The 18,836-nt window shown below is 43.0% G+C and overlaps 1 protein-coding gene across 1 annotated transcript; it reads right to left on the minus strand.

Annotated features, from left to right (window-relative positions):
• Window positions 1-17,198: 17,198 nt before the first annotated feature.
• On the minus strand, window positions 17,199-18,162 carry SODALDRAFT_332259 (acetyltransferase). The gene is made up of 2 exons (XM_028611658.1): window positions 17,942-18,162; window positions 17,199-17,885 (listed from the first exon to the last, which is right to left on the minus strand). The coding sequence occupies exons 1-2, from the start codon at window positions 18,108-18,110 to the stop codon at window positions 17,482-17,484; spliced, it is 573 nt and encodes a 190-aa protein (XP_028467903.1). The 5' UTR covers window positions 18,111-18,162; the 3' UTR covers window positions 17,199-17,481.
• Window positions 18,163-18,836: the final 674 nt, after the last annotated feature.

Consider the following 18,836-nt stretch of genomic DNA (forward strand, 5'->3'; position numbering starts at 1 on the left):
CTTCGCGCCCTTAGAGGGTAAAGCGATTAAAATATTAAATAGGTAGTCGTAAAGAGTGAAAAGGTCGGGTTAAGTAAGGAACCAGGTATAATCACGATAGGATTATAATAGGGAGAGTATAGGAGTAGCTAAAGAGTTAGATTAATCGCTGGCCTCCCTTTTCTAAGAGAAGGCTCCTCCGCTCCTTAAGACTACGTTTCGCTACTCCTCAACGGCTGCCTTATTTACTTCGAGGGACTATCCTATTTACTGTGTGATGACTTACTTTATTTGTGTCTTAAGGGGTCTTAGACTAGGCATACCTGGATCCCTGTGGGTTCACACTGGGGACCTATTATGACCACTGCTGTAGGCACCTGACAAAGAAGAAGAAGAAGAAGAAGACGGCGCTGGAAAAAGGGTGTGAAGTAGGGCGTTGTATTTATCTTCGAAGGCGTAGGCTTTCTGCTTCGTAGGCGTTTAAATCAGTGGGATGTTCGCGTTAAGGCCGCTTTTCGTATAGTTATAGGCCTTAAAGGTTTTAGGGCCTTCGGCGTAGGCTAGGAAGGCCTGCTAGAGGTCGTTTTCCGCTATTTAAATCACCCAATAGTAGGCGTTTCGAGCTTCTTTCCAGGAGGCTTCTAAAGGCGTCTAGGTAGCCGAGGCCCCCTTTTTTACCTTTCGAAAAGCCCTAAAGGCCTATTAGCTAATTTTCGCAGGGCTTTTAGCTCTGTAGTCCACTAAGACTTCGAACGCCCTACTACCCGTAGCTTAGGCACTAAAGCCTTAAGTGCTAGAGTAATAGTATCCGAGAGGCAGCGGCCTAAAGAATCCTAGTCCGAGGCGTTAATAGCCTGCTAAATATCCTAGTCGAGGCTAGGTTCTATGCTCTGTACGGTACTAGAAAACAGGTCCTAATCTGCTAGCTTATAGTTATAACCCGGCGGGAGGGACCTATTTATAGGATCTTCAGGGTCTAAAATAATAGCCGAAAGGAGGATAGCGCGGTGTAGAGAGGTAGTACTTTCGATATATTCCTACTTATCGAAGCGGAGACGATCGAAGCCGGGCGTGTAAAAGACTAGGTCTATAACCGACTCTTAACGAAGATTAGACCTAAACAAGGTCCCCCCGTTTAGGTTAACTTCTTCAGAATCCACTAAATACGTAGCTCCGAGGCTATCTAACAAGTCTACTAGACGCTAGGCCCTAATAGAAGCCTGGTTAGTAGTAGCTCCGTTCCACTACTAGTAGTTTCTATTAAAGTCCCCTATAATAAGGTTAGGCTTAGGGACCTATAGGTCCTATAGCACTCGATCCTCGGTCTAAGGCCGGGTTTTAGGGCCTGAAAAGGAGGGAAAAGAAGAAGAAGAAGAAGAAGTGGAAGAGGTGGAAGGGATAGGGCTAGGGCTAGGGGGCCGCCCTCGGCCTATCGTTTTAGGGTCCTATTCTATCTAATTATAGACGTGTAGAATATAAAAGGTTTATGGATAATAAACCTCTATAATCTACGCGTCTATATTGTCTAGAAGGTCTTCGTGGTGTGAAAAATCGATACTAGAGCCCTTTCTTATATAAGTAAGGACCCTAGGCTTAATAGGGAAGAACTGGGCTTTTTGGGATATAGGCGTAACGGTATAGAAAGCAGGGTGGTTTCGGATAAACCACCCCTCTAGTATCGAGACGTAGGCTAGTTCCTAAATAAGGACTATATCAGCCGAAGTCTCTAAAGCCTATTCTAGGATAGCCTCCTATACCGGGGCCTGTTTATCGACGTTATATTAAATAAACCGGATATCTTTCGAAGGATAAGGCCCTTTATTCATAGAATTAAGGTTTTATAGCTTGAAAGACTTCGTAGTCTCTGCTAAAAGAAGGGTAATCTCCCTCGCAGTTATAGCACTTATACGTCTTATACTCGTAGTCTCCGTATTCTTTACACTTATTATAGTAGTGGTATTCCTCCCTATAGCCCTCGACGGCATAGATAGGGCAGGAAACTAGGCCTTTATAGGTCCCTCGGGTATACCCGAATTTCCACCAGTTAGAGCACAAGGTTCTAGGGGTTATAGGCCTATATTTATAGACCTTTAGCCGCTGGCCGGCTATATAAAGCCCCTGTTTTAGGCAGTACTTCTATTCTTTAGCGGAGGGCATACAAATAACCACTATACTGTAAAACGCGTTTAGAGCCCCCAGCCGCCGAGGCTTCCCTACGACCCTAATAGGGTTAAAGGTGCCGATTTTGGTAGCTAGGTCCTGTAAGCCTAGGCCCTATTATAGGCTTCGGTTTAGGGCCTCTTACGGTGGCTCGGAGGGGTCGGGTAAAGGGGTATCGCCGCCCCCAAAGGCTCTAGAAGGCACCTATTTAATAATAAGCTTAAACTAGTTGCCTATAGACTAGGGGGACTAGAGAGGGAGGTTTAGCTCTTTAAACCACTAATTCTGCGAGTCTGGGAGCTATTAAACGCTATAATTCGGCCCCGGGGTGAAAATAAGATTCCGTTAGTCGACCGGCTAATAGCCGTAGCTACAGGGAATTTTAGGGCCTTATTAAGCTTATTCCGAAGCGCGAGGGGGTCGAAGTTTTCCCTAGGAATCCCTACCCCTGCCGTAGGTTATACAATAACCTTAGGGACCTTTTTAGGGTCTATTAGGAGGGGTGCCGGGGGTATAGAGGTGGGGGTAGGGGCTAAGGGTGCTAAAGACCCTAAAATAGGGGCCTAGGGTACTATAGGGCCTTTTTTCCCCTTTATAGCCTCTCTATAAAGGGGTTTAGACTATTCTATAAGCCTGCGAACTGCCTAAGCTAGCTCGTCGACCTTCTATTCGAGTATAAGAGGCTAGGGGCTCGGGGTTCCGTCGATAGTAGATTTAAGCCCTATAGTTAGGGCTTTAATCTAAGGGATAGGGTTAAGTGTATAGGCCTGTTAGAGCAGCTAAAGAGCCTATTAGAGTAGTTCCTTAGCCTATGCCTTACTAGCCGAATTAGCCCACTTCTGGGGCTCGGCCGAGGTTTCTCCGGGGGCTTTAGCGATTCTAGGCGCCTTTTTAGCCTATTTAGAGCCTAAAAGGCTCGGTTTTTCAGCAGGGGGGGCCCTAGAAGCAGGGGGGGCCCTAAAGGGCGTTTCGAAAGCGCCTTCGACTTCCGAGTCTAAGGGGGATTCGATTCGGGTCCTAGAAAAACGTCTAGGGGTAGGTATAGAAGGGCTAAGGTGCCTTTTCGAGTTTAGAGGCGTAGCGAGGGTTAAATCCTCTATAATAGAGGTATTTCCTATATCAACCTCCCCTAGGCCCTCTATACTTATAGGGGCCTTAGGGGGGATGTTAGGGCCATAAGGGGTGTTGGGGACGTTATTATGGCTAGTATTATGGCTAGTGCGTTATTATTTATAGCGTTATGGTTAGGTGGAGGTCGGGGGTGCGTCTCTGCGCGGCTAGGCCTACTACTTTGTTAGCGCGGGCGCACGGGCCACGTTAGACTTTTCCCCCGCACGCGGGGGAGCAAGGCCATTTCCAGGCATTGTTGCACTTATAATACACCTAAACTAGCACCTGCGCAGTATAGGGCTATAGATAGGCATATAGAGCTTAAAAAGAGCTATCGATTGATATATGTTTTCAGTGGTTTAGGGCGTTTGCGCGTAAAACGTAGGTCCCCCCATATGAGTTGTAAGAAGGATGTTTTCCTACCTTGAAAAGATTTATATAGATGTATACTGGCCTATGGACCCTATAACGTATAATAGAAAGCGTTAGCTTCTGTTTATAATAGACCGTTCCATACGGTATCTATAGGCAAAACTGCGTATAGATAAATCAGAAATATCTATTATAAACGCTATAAAAGAGTGAAGAATCCCCGTAGAAAATAATAAATATAATATAAAAATAAAAGAAGTAGATACCGACGGCGGAAAAAAATTCACGAATACCTTATTTAAAAGACTATTCGTTGGTATAAATTATAATATAAAACCCCTGTATACCCATAAGACTTAAGGCTCGATAGAACGGGTTATAAGGACTATAATAGAAAACGTCTGCTACTTTTTATACTTAGGCCCACTAAAATACCTTTAGGGGGATACTATTTATTTAGCCGTTTATACGTATAAGAGAATACCTATTTTGTGGTAGGCTTTAAAACGCCCTACGAATTAGTAGAAAATTATTAATCTAATATAAATATTATTCAGGTTTAGGGTTCTATTATATATTATAATAATAACGACCCGAAAACTAATAAACTGGATCCACGAGCCCTTTAAGGTGCTTTAGTAGATTATAACAATTATAACTATAAAATATGTAATCCTTAATCTAGGAAGACTACCTAGTATCGTGATATTTGTATACTAGAAAACCAGTTTCTGACTTCTTCGTTAGATACTATAATTACTAAAAATAACCCTATAACCTATATAAAGAATAATAAGTCTCCTACTTTATTATTATTATTATCGATCTTACTCCGCTATCCTGACTAATCTATAGGAGCCTTCCTAGGCTATACGGTCCTTCTCGGGTGGCTATAGAGGGGAAAACCCGGGTAAAACCCGGGGAAAACCTCTATATACTTCCTTAGGTGGAGAGGTGCTGTTACGGGGCCGACGTGGCCCCGGCTCTTCCCTATTACGTATCTGGATCTTACCTCTAGGCTAGTAGCTAATAGGAAGTATAGCAGGTTAGTGGTTAGGTAAGCTAGCCTAAGCTAATCTTTATTAGTGGAACGGGGGCTAAGGGGCGTTACCGCGCTTCCGCTATACAGCGACTACGAATTTTTAGCCTTAGTCTCCCTATATCCCTCGAGGATTATGCCTTTTATTCCTTCCGTTTAGTTAATAAAAAGAGTAGGGAGGTAAGCGCCTCCTGCCTCCCCTAGGTAGATTCCTGCTATATCCAGCGGCAGGTAAGGAAAAGGCCTTACTATATTATGAGAATTAAATAGTTAATATCCCCTAAGGCCTTCGTGCCTTAAATCTCCCTCTTCATCCTATAACGCTAATAAGTTTATTATAGGTTTTCCTCCCGATCTATTCCGATTTACGGTCCCGTAGGTTTATTATTACGGCTTATACTAACTAGTAAACTCCTCTAGTTTTCTTATTATATTCCTATTATAATTTTACTATAAGTGTCTCGTAGTAGAGTCACGGTAGCGTAGTAGCGTAGGGTTAACTATATAGTATAGTATTAATCTATATATATATAGAAGTAATTAATAGTGGTAGTTTAAGATAAGTTTTTTCTTTATAGCGTAATAATACCTCCGCGGTAGTATACTAATAGCTATAGATATATTCTCCTAGTAATAACGCTAATACTAATAATAATCGTAACCGTTATAAAAAAGGCTTAATTAGGGTTATACCGTATATAAGCCCTAGTAGTATCGATACGGTGCTATAGTGGCTAACTTAGGGTAGTTATGTACGTTATAGTAAGCGCTTAGGCACCTACCTAAATAATATAAAGGCTTACTCTAATACTATAGAAACTAGTATAGCCTGTTTTTAATATACTAATAGCCGGCGTCTATATACGGATATAAGTTATACCAGTGTTATCGTGGTATTATAGGTATACCGTAATAGTATATTCTAAGTATCTTAATAAGTCCCCTCCGCTACTAAAAAGCAGTAATAGCCTCTATAGATCTCTATAAGGCGTATAAAACGGGAAAGGCCGCTAGTAGTAACGGTATCGCTACTATAAGTATCCGCCTACGGTACTATAGTAGTCTCCTTACTAATAAGCTATAGGCTAAGGAGTGCCTAGGGATAGCGTCCCGGTCTTTTAGCCGGGCCCTAAACCGCGCGTTACCTTCCGGTTATAGCCGCGGTAATACCGCGCCGGCGGAGTTATAGGAGTTAGTTCGCCTAATAAGGCGTTAGGAGGGTAAGATAGACCTAATTCTGGAGTACTTTATCAATAGCCTCTTTTCGGCCCTATTATAGCCCCTAACGGTAATAGTTCGCTAACTAGTCCTTCTAGGGCCTTAAGTATATTAAGAGTAGTATTAGCGTTACTAAGGGCGACGAGGACGATAATACCTAATAGCGTCCTATTAATACCGAGCTAATATAGCCAGGGTCCTAGCTTAGAGGACCCCTACTAATAATTAACTAGTTTACTATACCGTTTTATTTCCGCTCGGGTCTCGCTTTAATACCGTCGCTATTTTCGTAGGCCTTTATAACTTTAAGGGTAAGGCGAAAGTCCTTAAGCCTCTTCCAGTATAGGAACCACCTTATAACTACCCCGGCCTTAGTATCGTATTCTAGTATATTATATAAATCTCCTCTAGTTATAAGTAGTCTCCCTACGGTACCGAAGAGGTCCTTACGGTCCTCCTCGGTTACCTCCTAGTATTAGAGTACTATATACTCCGCTATTTCCGCCCCTCCGTCCCCGTAGAGGTACCGCGGTAATAGGAAGCCTAGCACCCTCGCTTTAGCTAGGAATACTTATAGGCCTAGTTTTTCTAATCTAATCTAAGTAAGTGCCGAGCTTTATAGCTTAAAGAGCCCTTTATATTGCCAGAGGGAGTATTATATTAGGGGGCGGCTTAGTCCCGCTATAGCGTAGGTATAAGGCCGCCGTGCTTTTATCTAGCCGCCGTGCTTTTATCTAGGCTTAACCCTATTCCCTTATAAGGGCCTTCCGCGGGGGCGCGGTTCCGGTCTAGGTTATTAAGGCGGTAAGATATACTATCCACGCGAGGGTGGCGTGGGTTCTATAATACCGATTCGGTATCGCTAAGGCTCTCGCCGCGGTATATACTCCCGCTAATATCTCATCTTCAGTCCCCTTTTCTTATATCCGGAGGATCTTTTAGGCACCTAGGCTTAAGAGGTATAGGTTAAGGGGGGGATAAAAGTCTTTTTTTCGAGGACCCTAACCGGCGTAGTCGTATAGGCTCTGGCTACTAATCTAAGGCACCGGTTCTATATCGCTATAAGTACTGCTACGGGGCCGTGCCGGGGGCCGGCTCCTATCTTATAGATAGCTAAAGCGTAGTAGGCTATTACTAGTCTTACTACTATAAGGTATAGGCTTCTTATATCCACGAAGCTATACCCCTATACTACCGCGCTAAGCCTTAGGAGGGCGTATATTTATATAGCTAGTCGGCTCTTTACCTCTTTAGCGTATCGCCGGAAATCGAGTTTCCTATTAAGCTATATACCTAGGAGCCTTATCGCCTCCGTTACCGGTACTAAAGTAATGCTAAAGTGGAGCGGGGTAAAGGAGGGTTAGCGCGACTTCGTAACGGGGATATAGACGTATTTAGCTAGTTCGAATTATAGTCCGCTCGCTAACTCTTAGTCTAGGTAGGCGTTTTACGCGGCGGCGAGACGGTACCGTGTCTATACCTTTATCCTGCCGAAGGCGATAATATTCGTGTTATTAGCGAATCCTACTACTATCGTTTTAGGTACCCTTTCTAGCTTCTCGTAAAGGGTGGAGATATATAGAATAAAGAGGATAAGGGAGATCGGGGAGCCTTACGGTATACGTCTATAAAGGTGCCGCGGTAAGGCCGTATCGCTATCGAGTAGTAGCTAGGCTATACGGTCTTAGAGGAAGCTACTAATTAGGTAGTAAGCTATTAGGGGAATCCTTTCCTTTCGAGTACCTTAAGGAGATAGGAGTAAAGGATAGTATCGCAGGCGCCTTTAATATCTAGTTAAAGTATTAAAGCGGTACCGCTATAGGCCTAGCTCGCCCTTATAGCCTCTATAACTCTTTATACCACCGTCTTTATACTCCACCCGGTCCGGTTACCTATTTATCCTTCCGGGAGGAGTTAGTACTCCTCTGCTATAACGGCGATACGGTTAGCTAGTATCTCCTTAAGGACCTTACCTATTATACTAAGGAGTAATAATAGTCGCTAGCCCTTTACTATCTTATAGCTAGCCGGCGGCCGGCCTTCCTTTTTCAGGACTACTATAGTAGCGTGGCGGCACCTCTTCGGGTAATAACCCGCTTTAAGGCATGCTAAGAAGATAGCGCTTAGTCCTTAGTATAGGGGGGGTCTATACGCTTTAAGGAGCCCTGCTAAGAGCCTATTAGGTCTTAGTACTGCCTAGGGTTTAGTCTTCTTCAGGCGCCCCTATACGTCTGCTACGGTAATATGGCGGCGGATATCCTATCTAGGGGGGAATTGCACGCCTAAGGGTTTAAGGGTAGTAGGGAGTGGGGGTAGGAAGAACTTCCGGTTAAGGACTTTAGCTTTCTCCGCGTGTATAATAGCTAGGCCGTCGCTATCATCTTAGCGTAGTAGCAGTACTAATAGGGGGTCCGGCGGTATATTCCCTTTTATTCGTGCCTCTTTCTATAGTCGCTAAAGGAGGTTATCGTTCTTCTTAGTCTTATATAGCAGGTGCCGCTAATATAGCCGCTTTACTACTATTATAGCCTTATTGCGGCGCCTCTCCGCTTCCTAGAACTTATCCTATCGGTTCCGTGACTTCCTATATATATCTCTACAGTAGAGGCGCTTTACTTCCTAGGTAAGGGCGGTTAGCTACGCGTTCTACTAAGGGTTAGGTAGGAGTTTAGGGGTGCCCCCGTGGCGGCGCTATACGGTCTTATCGGCTATAATCGTAAGGTCCCCGATTAGGTTATCTAGTACTAAGTCGATATCTCCTAGTATTATAAGGGGGCCGGTCTATTATAGTCGTGTAGTTACGAGTTAGGGGATCTATAAGGGGTCGAAATCTTTCTAGACTTATCGGGGGCCGTCTGAGTCCCGCGGTAGTGGTATTACGGCGCTCGCCGTAGTATCTATCTCCGTGTGGATTTAGGCTATCTATAAGTAATAGTCCGATCCGATAACGGTCTTATTAGGGCCGCCGAAGTCGTAGCGGAGCCCCTATATCGCCTATATAAGGTTAATAGTACTAGTACGCTGGCCCGGGCGGTGCTACGTAGTAGTCCCGGGGGAGGTTACTAGGTCTAGGTTCTACCGGGTTATAAGGGTAAATAGGTTAAAGTCCCCTATAAGGATATAGCCGCCCTATAGTAATACTATATCGAATATATCTTATAGGGGTGTATTCTAGGAGATCTTGGCTAACTAGTAGTTCTCCGAGTAGATTAACTAGATTATAAGGGCGTCGTCTTTAGTCCTAAATATAACCGCGTAGGTGGTATAGTAGGCCCGCCACGTCTATATATATAGCGAGTATCTCTTATATATATATATGAGGATATAGCCTCCTCCCTATATTAGCTGGTATACCCCTTAGGAGGGGTAGATAGGGCTCTTTATAAAGGGGTTAAGGCTGGGTTCCTAGATTACTATCACGTTATACTCGGCGCGGCACCGAAGCGGGAGCTCCCGCTACGCCTAGCTCCTCCCTATATTCCACGAAAGGACGTGGATTCTTATTAGTTAGTAAGGGGGGGGGGTTAAGGTAACGTGCCCAGTATAACCGGGGCTTAGTCCTAGCTTTATAGCTCCTACTACGGTGCCTTACTAGCCCTATAGGGGACTATATAGGCGCTTATGGGGCCCGGTATCGGGGAGCCCTCCTAACCTTTAGTCCTTTGCGGGGGGCGTCCCCGGCCTTTACGGAGGGGCCGGTCCTAGTCCTAGGCGATAATAATCGGGGGGAAGATCTACGGCTACCGCGGGTATACCGCTTCGGTCTAGCGGGTAATATCGAAGTCTTTAGCTTAGTATTTATACGCTTCGCGAGTCTTCTTGGCCTTTTTCCTTAGTAATCGGTATAAGTCGTTAAAGGTATTATAATCTCCGGTATAGGCGGCGTAGTAGTGGGAGCGGCCGGGCGCTATAGCGTTATGGTATCCTAGCCCTTATAGGTACCCTGATTCGGGCTTAGCGTAATAGCGGTATACTCTCTTTACTATAGGATAGCTATTAGCCTTATAGCCGAAGTATAGGTATTTATAGTACTTTAAGGGGCTAAGGTTAGAATTATATAGTTTGTAGATATAGCTATCCCTTTTAAAGAGGAGGGTATTCCGGATAAGGCTTACTGCCCCTTCCGGTAAAGCCGATTCGATAAGGAGGAGTATTACCCTACCGGTACCGTGGCGGGGTACTCGCTATTATACTTAGAGGATTTTAGCCTCAGGGTTTATAACTCGTAGGGATACTAGTAAGTCCTCCTCGGATAGGGCGTTAAGGACCTCCTCGGATAGGGCGTTAAGGACCTCCCGGGGGATAGCCTTAGTAAGCGTAGGGTAGGTTTATACGGCTAGGGTAACTCTTTTACTAAAGGCCTTTTTAACCTATTACTCTTTATAGGTAGTCTACCACTATACCCCTTTAGTAAAGGTAAAGTAGATATCTCCGCTAGGTAGTTTCCGTGCCGCTACGGTATCGTATAGGGTAGTTATAGCGTTTATAGCTTAAATAATTTCTTTTAGGGTCCTAGCTTTAAGGGGCTAGTCTTCGGGGAGGGTTCCTTAATAGACTATTAATTCCTAGTAATACCTAGCGGGGATTACTTTAAGGGGGGCGTGGTCCCGCGGCGGCGCTACCACGGGTACTCGGGCTATAATATTAGCCTAGGTCTCTCTTATACCGCTTATTCCTTTTCGGAGTTCCTTACGGATAACGTGGCGGATAGATACGCCTAGGTATACTAGCGGTATCACGCCGGTATCCTTACGGGTACTATATATTATAATTAATTCCTCTACTAACTCCACGACCTAATTAATTATATTCCTATTAGCTAGTAAGGCCTAAATTTCTGCCCTAATTTTAGACACTCTTGGTTCCGGGGGGCGCGGTAGTCCCTTTTCGGTCTTATATCGGTTTCGCGCTACGTCCTGCCACGGGCGGGGGGGGGAGCACTTATATTACGAAAAGTGAGTCTATTATAAAGTCTGTATAGTCGAGGTCGGGGCCAAGCCGTCCTATAACTCTTCCGGCTATACCGTAGCGCCGGTATTACGGTACCGCTATAATAGTATCCCGGGAGGGAGGTAATAGTTATAATCTCTATCCTAGTGGTTTTATCGATTTTACTCTTATTACGCGCCCGTGGTTAATAGGCGTGTCAAAATCGTTTTTTGATTAATTGACTAAGGTCTATAATAGAACTAGGTTGTTTATCTTCGGACTTTCCTAGATATAAATACTTAGGTTTTTTACCTACGGGTTTTCCCTAATATACTATAGCTAAGTTTTCTTTTACCTACGGGTTTTGCTAGTATTATAAAAAGGGGTTTTCGAATTTTCCCCTTAATAAGAAATCATGGGTTTTTAATATTTTCCCTTAGAGGTTTTATTGTTTCCTCTTCTAATTAGTCCTAGTTAGTTAACTAGTATTTATACGCTATAACTATATACCTATATATACTCGTTCTAAGCTGCCCCGTCTTATATAAGAACCAGCTTACGGGGGGTGTTAATATTAGTAATAATATCCTTCGAGTATATCCTTCGAGTAGCTTCGTACTCGATTAAAAGATATCTTCCCTGCAAGCCTAGACCGTTCGAGTTAGACAAAGGATTACGTCTTAGATAAAGGATTACGTCTTAGATAAAGGATTACGTCTTAGATAAAGGATTACGTCTTAGATAGATCATTACGGTATTATTACGATCTCGATCCCTTTATAAAGAAAGAAAGAATAAAGGATATTAACACGTCCCCTCGATTCGGTTCTTCCTTCCTGTATTCTTCTCCTTTATCGCTTTTATATAATCCACACGCCCGCAGAAATCCTACTATTGCAATCCTATTATTACTATCTATTTTTCCACCGCTTTTCGTGACTTTCGTCCCTTCCACTTATCCGCAATCCTCAAAAGTATCTACGCTCTAACAATCCTATTCCCCCTCCTTGAAACCCTGTTTTGCATACTTACGGTAAATTCTAAGCGTTAAACGTAGTTACGAAAGCAGACGCCATGCCTACGTAGCTATTAGATCTAATAGCCGGCGGTTAACGCGCCTACGAATCTATAATATAGCGCTAGAAGATATAGAGGGATAACCACTAAGTACACTAAAGGTATTAACGCTATACTAATATAGTAGACTAATACTATTAATAAAAGCCATAAGCTACTCCTATATACCGCTACCCCTCAAGGAATGTATAAAGCTATTTAACACGATACCGCTTACTATATGACTACGCGCTATAAAAATATCTACGAAGAATATAATGAATATATTCGTATTACTCCGAATAGCCTTAAGAAGCTATAGGAGTAGTTAGTAAGATAGTAGAAACTATTAAAGCACCTTATAGAGGTTAAATCAATGCCCGTAACGTATATTTAGGTAGTAGGCCTCTTTAGAGGGATCCGCAGGATAGTTAGCCGTGACTAGACCGAGGCCGAGGGACGCCTCTTAAATCAGGAACTAATTCTCCCCGAGGATCTTTATACCCTTAGATAACGATATATTAAGACTAGATATAAAGACTAAGGAAAGCGAGGTAACTATCGCGCTATAGTCTTCGCTATATTATATACTAGAAGGGAAAAGGGTAAACATACCTTAGAGACCACGGCTAAGCCTAAAAGGAAGGGCGGCCGTGGGAAGAATAAAGCTAAGAATTCTATTACTGCGGTATCTATAGATATACCTTCTATTACTTTAACTAACCACTCTTCTTCTAAAAGATATTAATCTGCCCTACGGCGAGGGGAACCCTATCGTGTATATACTACACCTAGTAACGATATCGACGCCTGCTACTAACCTTTCCGGAAATTGTAACGAATAGTTAGATTACGTATAATAGCACTAAAATAACCGTCTAACGGATTCTTAAATATAAACCGCCGATACGAGCGGAAGTAAAAGAACTGCGCGCTATACAGAAGGTGAAGAAGGATATAAGCCGGGATTCTGTATAGCTTCAAGAGGAGTGACTCGATTATAGCAGCGTCCGTAGCGGTATCTCTTACGCCGCTATATTTACGGCTAGCACTATTACTAGCTACCCTTTTTAAGCCTTTGCTATCCTTAATCCCGGCGCCACTATTTATATCTTTAACGATTTTTCCTGTTTTAGTGATTTTATACCAGCTACGTAGGGGGACTACGTAGTAGCCGGTAATTCGTCCCTGCTTATTAAAGGTTACGGTAACGTGACCGTGAGATTAAACGGACTAACAGGAGGCCCCGATTTTCGACTCTAAAATATTATATACTACGAGGGTTTTACTTATAATTTAATCTCTAACTAACGCCTAGGATAGCGAGGATACTAGTAGGATTAGAAGCCACTAAATAACTGCCTTTAACGTGCCGATAAATCTATACTATACTAGCTAACTTATTACTTCGATTAGACTGTCATTAAGTACCTGCTCTATATTTTGAACTAATCTACGGCTGCTTTTCTAGGCTCTTCTTTTACCCGAAAGGGCGTCTATAAATCGACGATACGTTATCTAAGTACTATAGAGGGTATCTTATAGTATCTACCGCTAGGGCACGCTAGTCCTAAGTCTCTTAGGCACCTTGAAGAGCAGACGTAGGGGGCTAAGATTAAGGGACTAATAACTATCGACCACGAGGCCTATAAGCATATAAAAATAAAACGATATATTAGCAGGTACCCTTACACCGCACTAACGTATATAGAGGAACGGTAAGCGATTAATTTCACGGATAGTGAACGAACGTCTAAGGGGGATTTGCGGTTTATATTTTTTACCGACCGTTATAGTGGTTTTACGGCCACCTACATTATAAAGAGTAAACTGGTAGCGGATATCCTCGTAATAATTTAGGAATTCCTCGCCTAGGTGGACTGTTAATTAGGCTATAAGATACGTGTTCTTAAAGCTAATAACGAGCTAACTTAATCCCACGATATTACCTAATTCCTGCGCGGAAAGGGTATCCTTTTAGAGGTATCTGCTACCGATAATTAAGCGTAGAATAGAGGTCCGGAAGGGGTACGGCCGTGCTGATCTTGAAAAGTCGTGCGATCAATATCCACGTAAAGCTACGACCGTTTATATAGCCTAAGGCTATTCCTACGGCTGTGTACGTCTATAACCGTACGCTGCGAAGGCAGTAAAAGGATTAGAAAATGCTATACAAGGTTCTCTTTAATAGAAAGCCGATTTTATAATATCTTTGAGCCTATAGTTATAAGACGTACGCGATAACTAAGGACGCCTAAAAGGGCACTAATAGGCTAATAAATTGTGTCGCTCCTTATTTCTATATCGGCTACCTTATCGGCTACGATTCCACTAATATCTTTAGTATTTAGGTGCTAGGCCGGGGCCGCTACCGCGTTATTGGCACGCGCGATATAGATTTTAATAAACGTGCCTTTTTTAACGGCGATATTAGCGGTTTTAAGAATAACCTGCGTTAATTAACCGAGGAATAACTAGAAGATTTAGTTAGTTAGATCGAGTAGGAGAAGGCTAGAGATTCACGGCCGTTTATAGACGTATAAGCTAAGGACCCCCCCCCCCCCCCCCCTTGATATAACTGCTTATTTTGAATTTAAGCCTTTACGAGGGCTAGTTCTCCCCGGATCCCCTTCCTCGGCGGCTTTACCGTTAAGGTTATAGTCCGTAATACCCGGCCCTAAAGGGGTGGAGGAGGCTATCTTAAGTCTAGGAGGATATGATTCAGGTCACGAACTATATATTTTAGCTAGTATAACGCTTAATCCCCGTCCATAGCCATCTACCACTCTACCAGCAGCCCCGCTATCGGTTATAGCGCTAATAGTAGCTATAGTCTTAGGTAATCGTTGTAAAGCACCTACGGCTATAGGCTTCCTTATAGATAAAGAAACACTATACCGCGATATTCCTATAGCGACGGCTATAGCGCTCCTTATAGATAGAGGAGCGCGCCCTAACTTATAAGGCGATAGCTGGAAAAGAGACTTTTACGTGATAACGTTTAATGCTAGCCGTTACGCCCCGGATATATATATAACAAAAAGGACTCCGCTTACTAAATTACGGTTAAAAAGGTTTCCGTCTATAGCGCTATAGCGACGTTTAACGGCACCTCGGGAATCTACGCCCTTGGTAGCAGCCTCGGGAAGTATATACCTAGTAGTCACTCCGGCGGTTACTCCGGCGCCCGCGAAGATCTATCGTATAAACCTCCCTCCTCCTCCGAAAAGCCCTCGCGATATACTCTTATACTCTTATAGCTACCTATTCCGATAGGTATAAGAAGACTATCTACGGAGCCACGAGGAGATAGGGTTATGGATACGGGTACCGGCGTCCGTAGTAGATAGAAATCAGCTTCTTAATTCCACATAGGTAATAATATATAAATTCGATAAGTATAGATTTCTATATAAATATAAGATAAGGCTTATAGTATAAGGAGATTAGTAGTATTAATTCTCTTTTAAGGCGACGCATATAGGAACGCCAGCCACATAGTCGTTCCGCGCGTTAATAGCTATCGCCGCCCGTTTTAGCCTCACGCTATTATAATTAGGTATTATAAACGCGTTTATATATACGCCCACCCCCCACGATATCTTTATATACCCGTGGCCAGGTTATCTCGCCTTAGAGAGTCGTTTATACCTAAAAAAGGCGTTATATAAACTTACAGAGTCCTTAGTACTTTAGTAAAAGCACTTTTCGGCTATCCTATTAGAGGACGGTTTCTAGATAGTATCGTAAGAACCGTGTTACTTTCTACGCCGCGGTTTAATTCTGTTTTTCTATACTAACGATATCGTTATTGCTTATAAGGAATAATATAAGGCCTAAATAAAGGAGGCCGTTAATAACCTATAACGCTACTATAACCTACAAGGTAGCGATCGTCTATAATAGTGCCGTAGTATTAAGGTTATACGCGACCGCGTTACCCGTAAAATCTAGTTATCGTAACGCGACTATATTATAATATTAGAACGCCTATTAAAGCCGAATAAGAAGTATAGCTATAACTATCGCCTAACGCACCGAATTAAAACCGTAGAACTACAGCCTTATTTAGGGACTTTAACTAATATCAAAAGCTATTAACAGAAGATAGGATCTATGCTATACGTACTAGTGATATCGTGACCTAATATCGCGTTTATAGTATCTAGACTATGCTATTTTAATACTAACCTAGGCCCTAAATACTACGAAGCCGCCGATTATCTAATCCTTTATTTAGTTAATAGCTAATCGTTTATATTAGAATTAGGGGGTAGCGACACTATTAAAGTCTATACTAACGCCTCCTTTACTAATAATACCCTGAATCGTAAAAGCGGTTAAGCGTTTGTGATACGCTTATTTAGAGGAACTATCGTATAGCGCGCTAATAAGCAGGATACGGTCACAACGTTAATAATGGAAGGAGAGCTATTAGTATTAGTATAAGGTATAAAGGAGGGTATCTTTATATAACGCCTGTTTTACGGTATAGGAGTGGAATTTAACTATCCGGAATTAAGGATCCTATACGATAATAACTAAACGATTCGGTTCGTTAATTAAGAGATTAGCACGTTAATAACACGCCTTCGCTATATTAATATCCACGGCTATTAGTTATGCTAGGTAAAGAATAAGAGTAAATACTCGTAGCGTACGTTATAAGCGTGGAAAAAGTGGTAGACGGGCTAACGAAGGCGTTATACGGCGAGAAATCTAAGATATTTAGGTCCTAGGTGGGCGTGATAGATATAGAGGAACGGCTATAGTAAAAATAGCTAGAGGAAGTCCGGATAAACTATTTAGAGGACCTAAAGAATATATTTAAGGGCGGCTATAGCGAAGAAATCGTATGGATTCTATACCTATTATATCTGCCGGTACGAATAGCCTAAATCGCCTAACTAACGTTTAGGGCGATTAGGGGGTGTGTCGAATAGACTATAGTCTTTTCGGTTATATAACAGGCCGCACTACTAAGATTATAATCCGGGTAGACGCTTATAGAATCTGCATTATATAGAATACAGTGGTAGCGTTTCCGTAACAGTCTAATAGAGTTATAATTGCATATAATTACCTTAATTTATCTTAACCTATTTTGTGACGATTTCGACTACGCTTTATCTAAAAGGCCTCGGGGATCAGGAACTAATAAGGGTAGACCCATGGTAAAATACCGGATAGGATCCAAATAGAATAGTACGTCCGGAGGAGTACTGCCCCTTATAAAAATAGGGCAAACGGTCTCGGACACGTTATAACTTAACATACTACACACACGCGAAGATTTTCCCCCAAGTCAGAAGAGTGCATTTGACGTGCGACATTTAGACCTGCAGGTCAGAGAACTACACAATTCCCTCAAACAATTTACCCTTCAATTTGGACCCTATTTTTGACGGTTCCAGTTAGGACGGTTCCAGTTACGACGGTTCCAGTTACGCTGTATCTGACATCAAAGCATGCATTTGATCGTAATTATCACAAGCTGTTTCCATGTCCTAAGTCGCAAGTCGCCCTGAGTGTCCCCTTCAACAAAATCAAACGTCACAGATAGGTCCACATCCCTCGTGAACAAAGCTTGCGTCCTTACCCGTCGGCGTTCATCCTTTTCACCAGACATCAGTAGGATCAACTTCATATGTCTCGCCATCCTCTCTGATATGCTGAAGCTTCTTGTCTCTCTTCATGGGCTTTCTCATGTCGTATGCATCTTCACTCTGGGCAGTGGAGTCTGTGGCATGCTCGCCGTAGTAGTCCTTGACGACTCGGAAGACACTGTACCCAAGGTTTTTATAGAAAGCGATGGCTCTGGCGTTTCCCTTCCGAACAAACAAGTCTACAAACCAGGCATTGTTTGCATCTGCAGCTAACTCGAGCTGTTCGGTAAGAATTTTCCCAATTCCCAGCCTGCGGGCCTCCGGCGCAACAGTCAGGGCAGTGATATGTGCATGCCACGGCAAGTAATGCTCAGAGAACTTGTAAATTTCGGGCGAAGATTCCAGCTTTCCCATAACTAGACCCAAACGATCAGAATCACTCGACCCACAATAATAGCTCCTCTCGACTTACTATAACCTATGATGTTTCCATTTGTGTCTTCGCAGACCTGAAAGAGAGAGGGCCATCTCGCATGATATTGTAGGTAAAATACAAGCTCGTATGTCTCAGTTAGAGGATCGAGATTGCACTTCGAGATTTTGTCCACGTCGTCGGGCCTGAAGCGCCGGAATGTTGCCATGTCACTTTGCTTCGTGGCGGTGGCTTGTATTATGATCAGTCCTTGTTCAGTGGTTCGGAACTGGGGTGTAGAAAAAAGCCAGGGCGGAAAGAGCAAGGTACCCGTGCCACGCCCCACTTATTTTCGTTCGTTTGGCACTCACCAGCTATAAGCTGGTGCTGGACAATTATACGGCCAGAACAGTTACATCGCCACTTACTTCTCTACCCGCCAAAACTAAAGCGATTTAGCTAAAGTTTTCTATATAGCTACTTTATTAGTATCTCATTTAATAGTAAAAAAAATAGTAGTTATTACTCGAGTTTTGGCGGGTAGAGAAATAAGTGACGGTTTAATTATCCTGGCGTTTAAACTGTCAAGCACCAGTTAATAACTAGTGAGTTCTAACAAACCAAGTTTTAAATAGAGCGTGGCACGTGTCGCATAGGCACACGGACCATAATATAGTCTATAGGGGATCCAGGGGGAATCCACGCTATAACTAAGGGCTTCGGATATCGGGGACCTCGGGTATCAGGATATAACAGGGGCGGATACCGGAAAAGACCGGATAGGATCTAAATGATATAATACCTATAACGGAGTCTTCACCACCTAAATTAAGGGCACGAGAGACTTATATAGATATAACTTACTATAAGATATATACACGAGATTTCTGCTTTACTAAGTTGATTATCTAAGTGCCTTTTGATATACGATAGTTATAAGCCCGGTTTATGACGC

The sequence above is a fragment of the Sodiomyces alkalinus genome, assembly GCF_003711515.1.
Source record: "Sodiomyces alkalinus F11 unplaced genomic scaffold SODALscaffold_3, whole genome shotgun sequence".
NCBI classification, from domain to species: domain Eukaryota; kingdom Fungi; phylum Ascomycota; class Sordariomycetes; order Glomerellales; family Plectosphaerellaceae; genus Sodiomyces; species Sodiomyces alkalinus.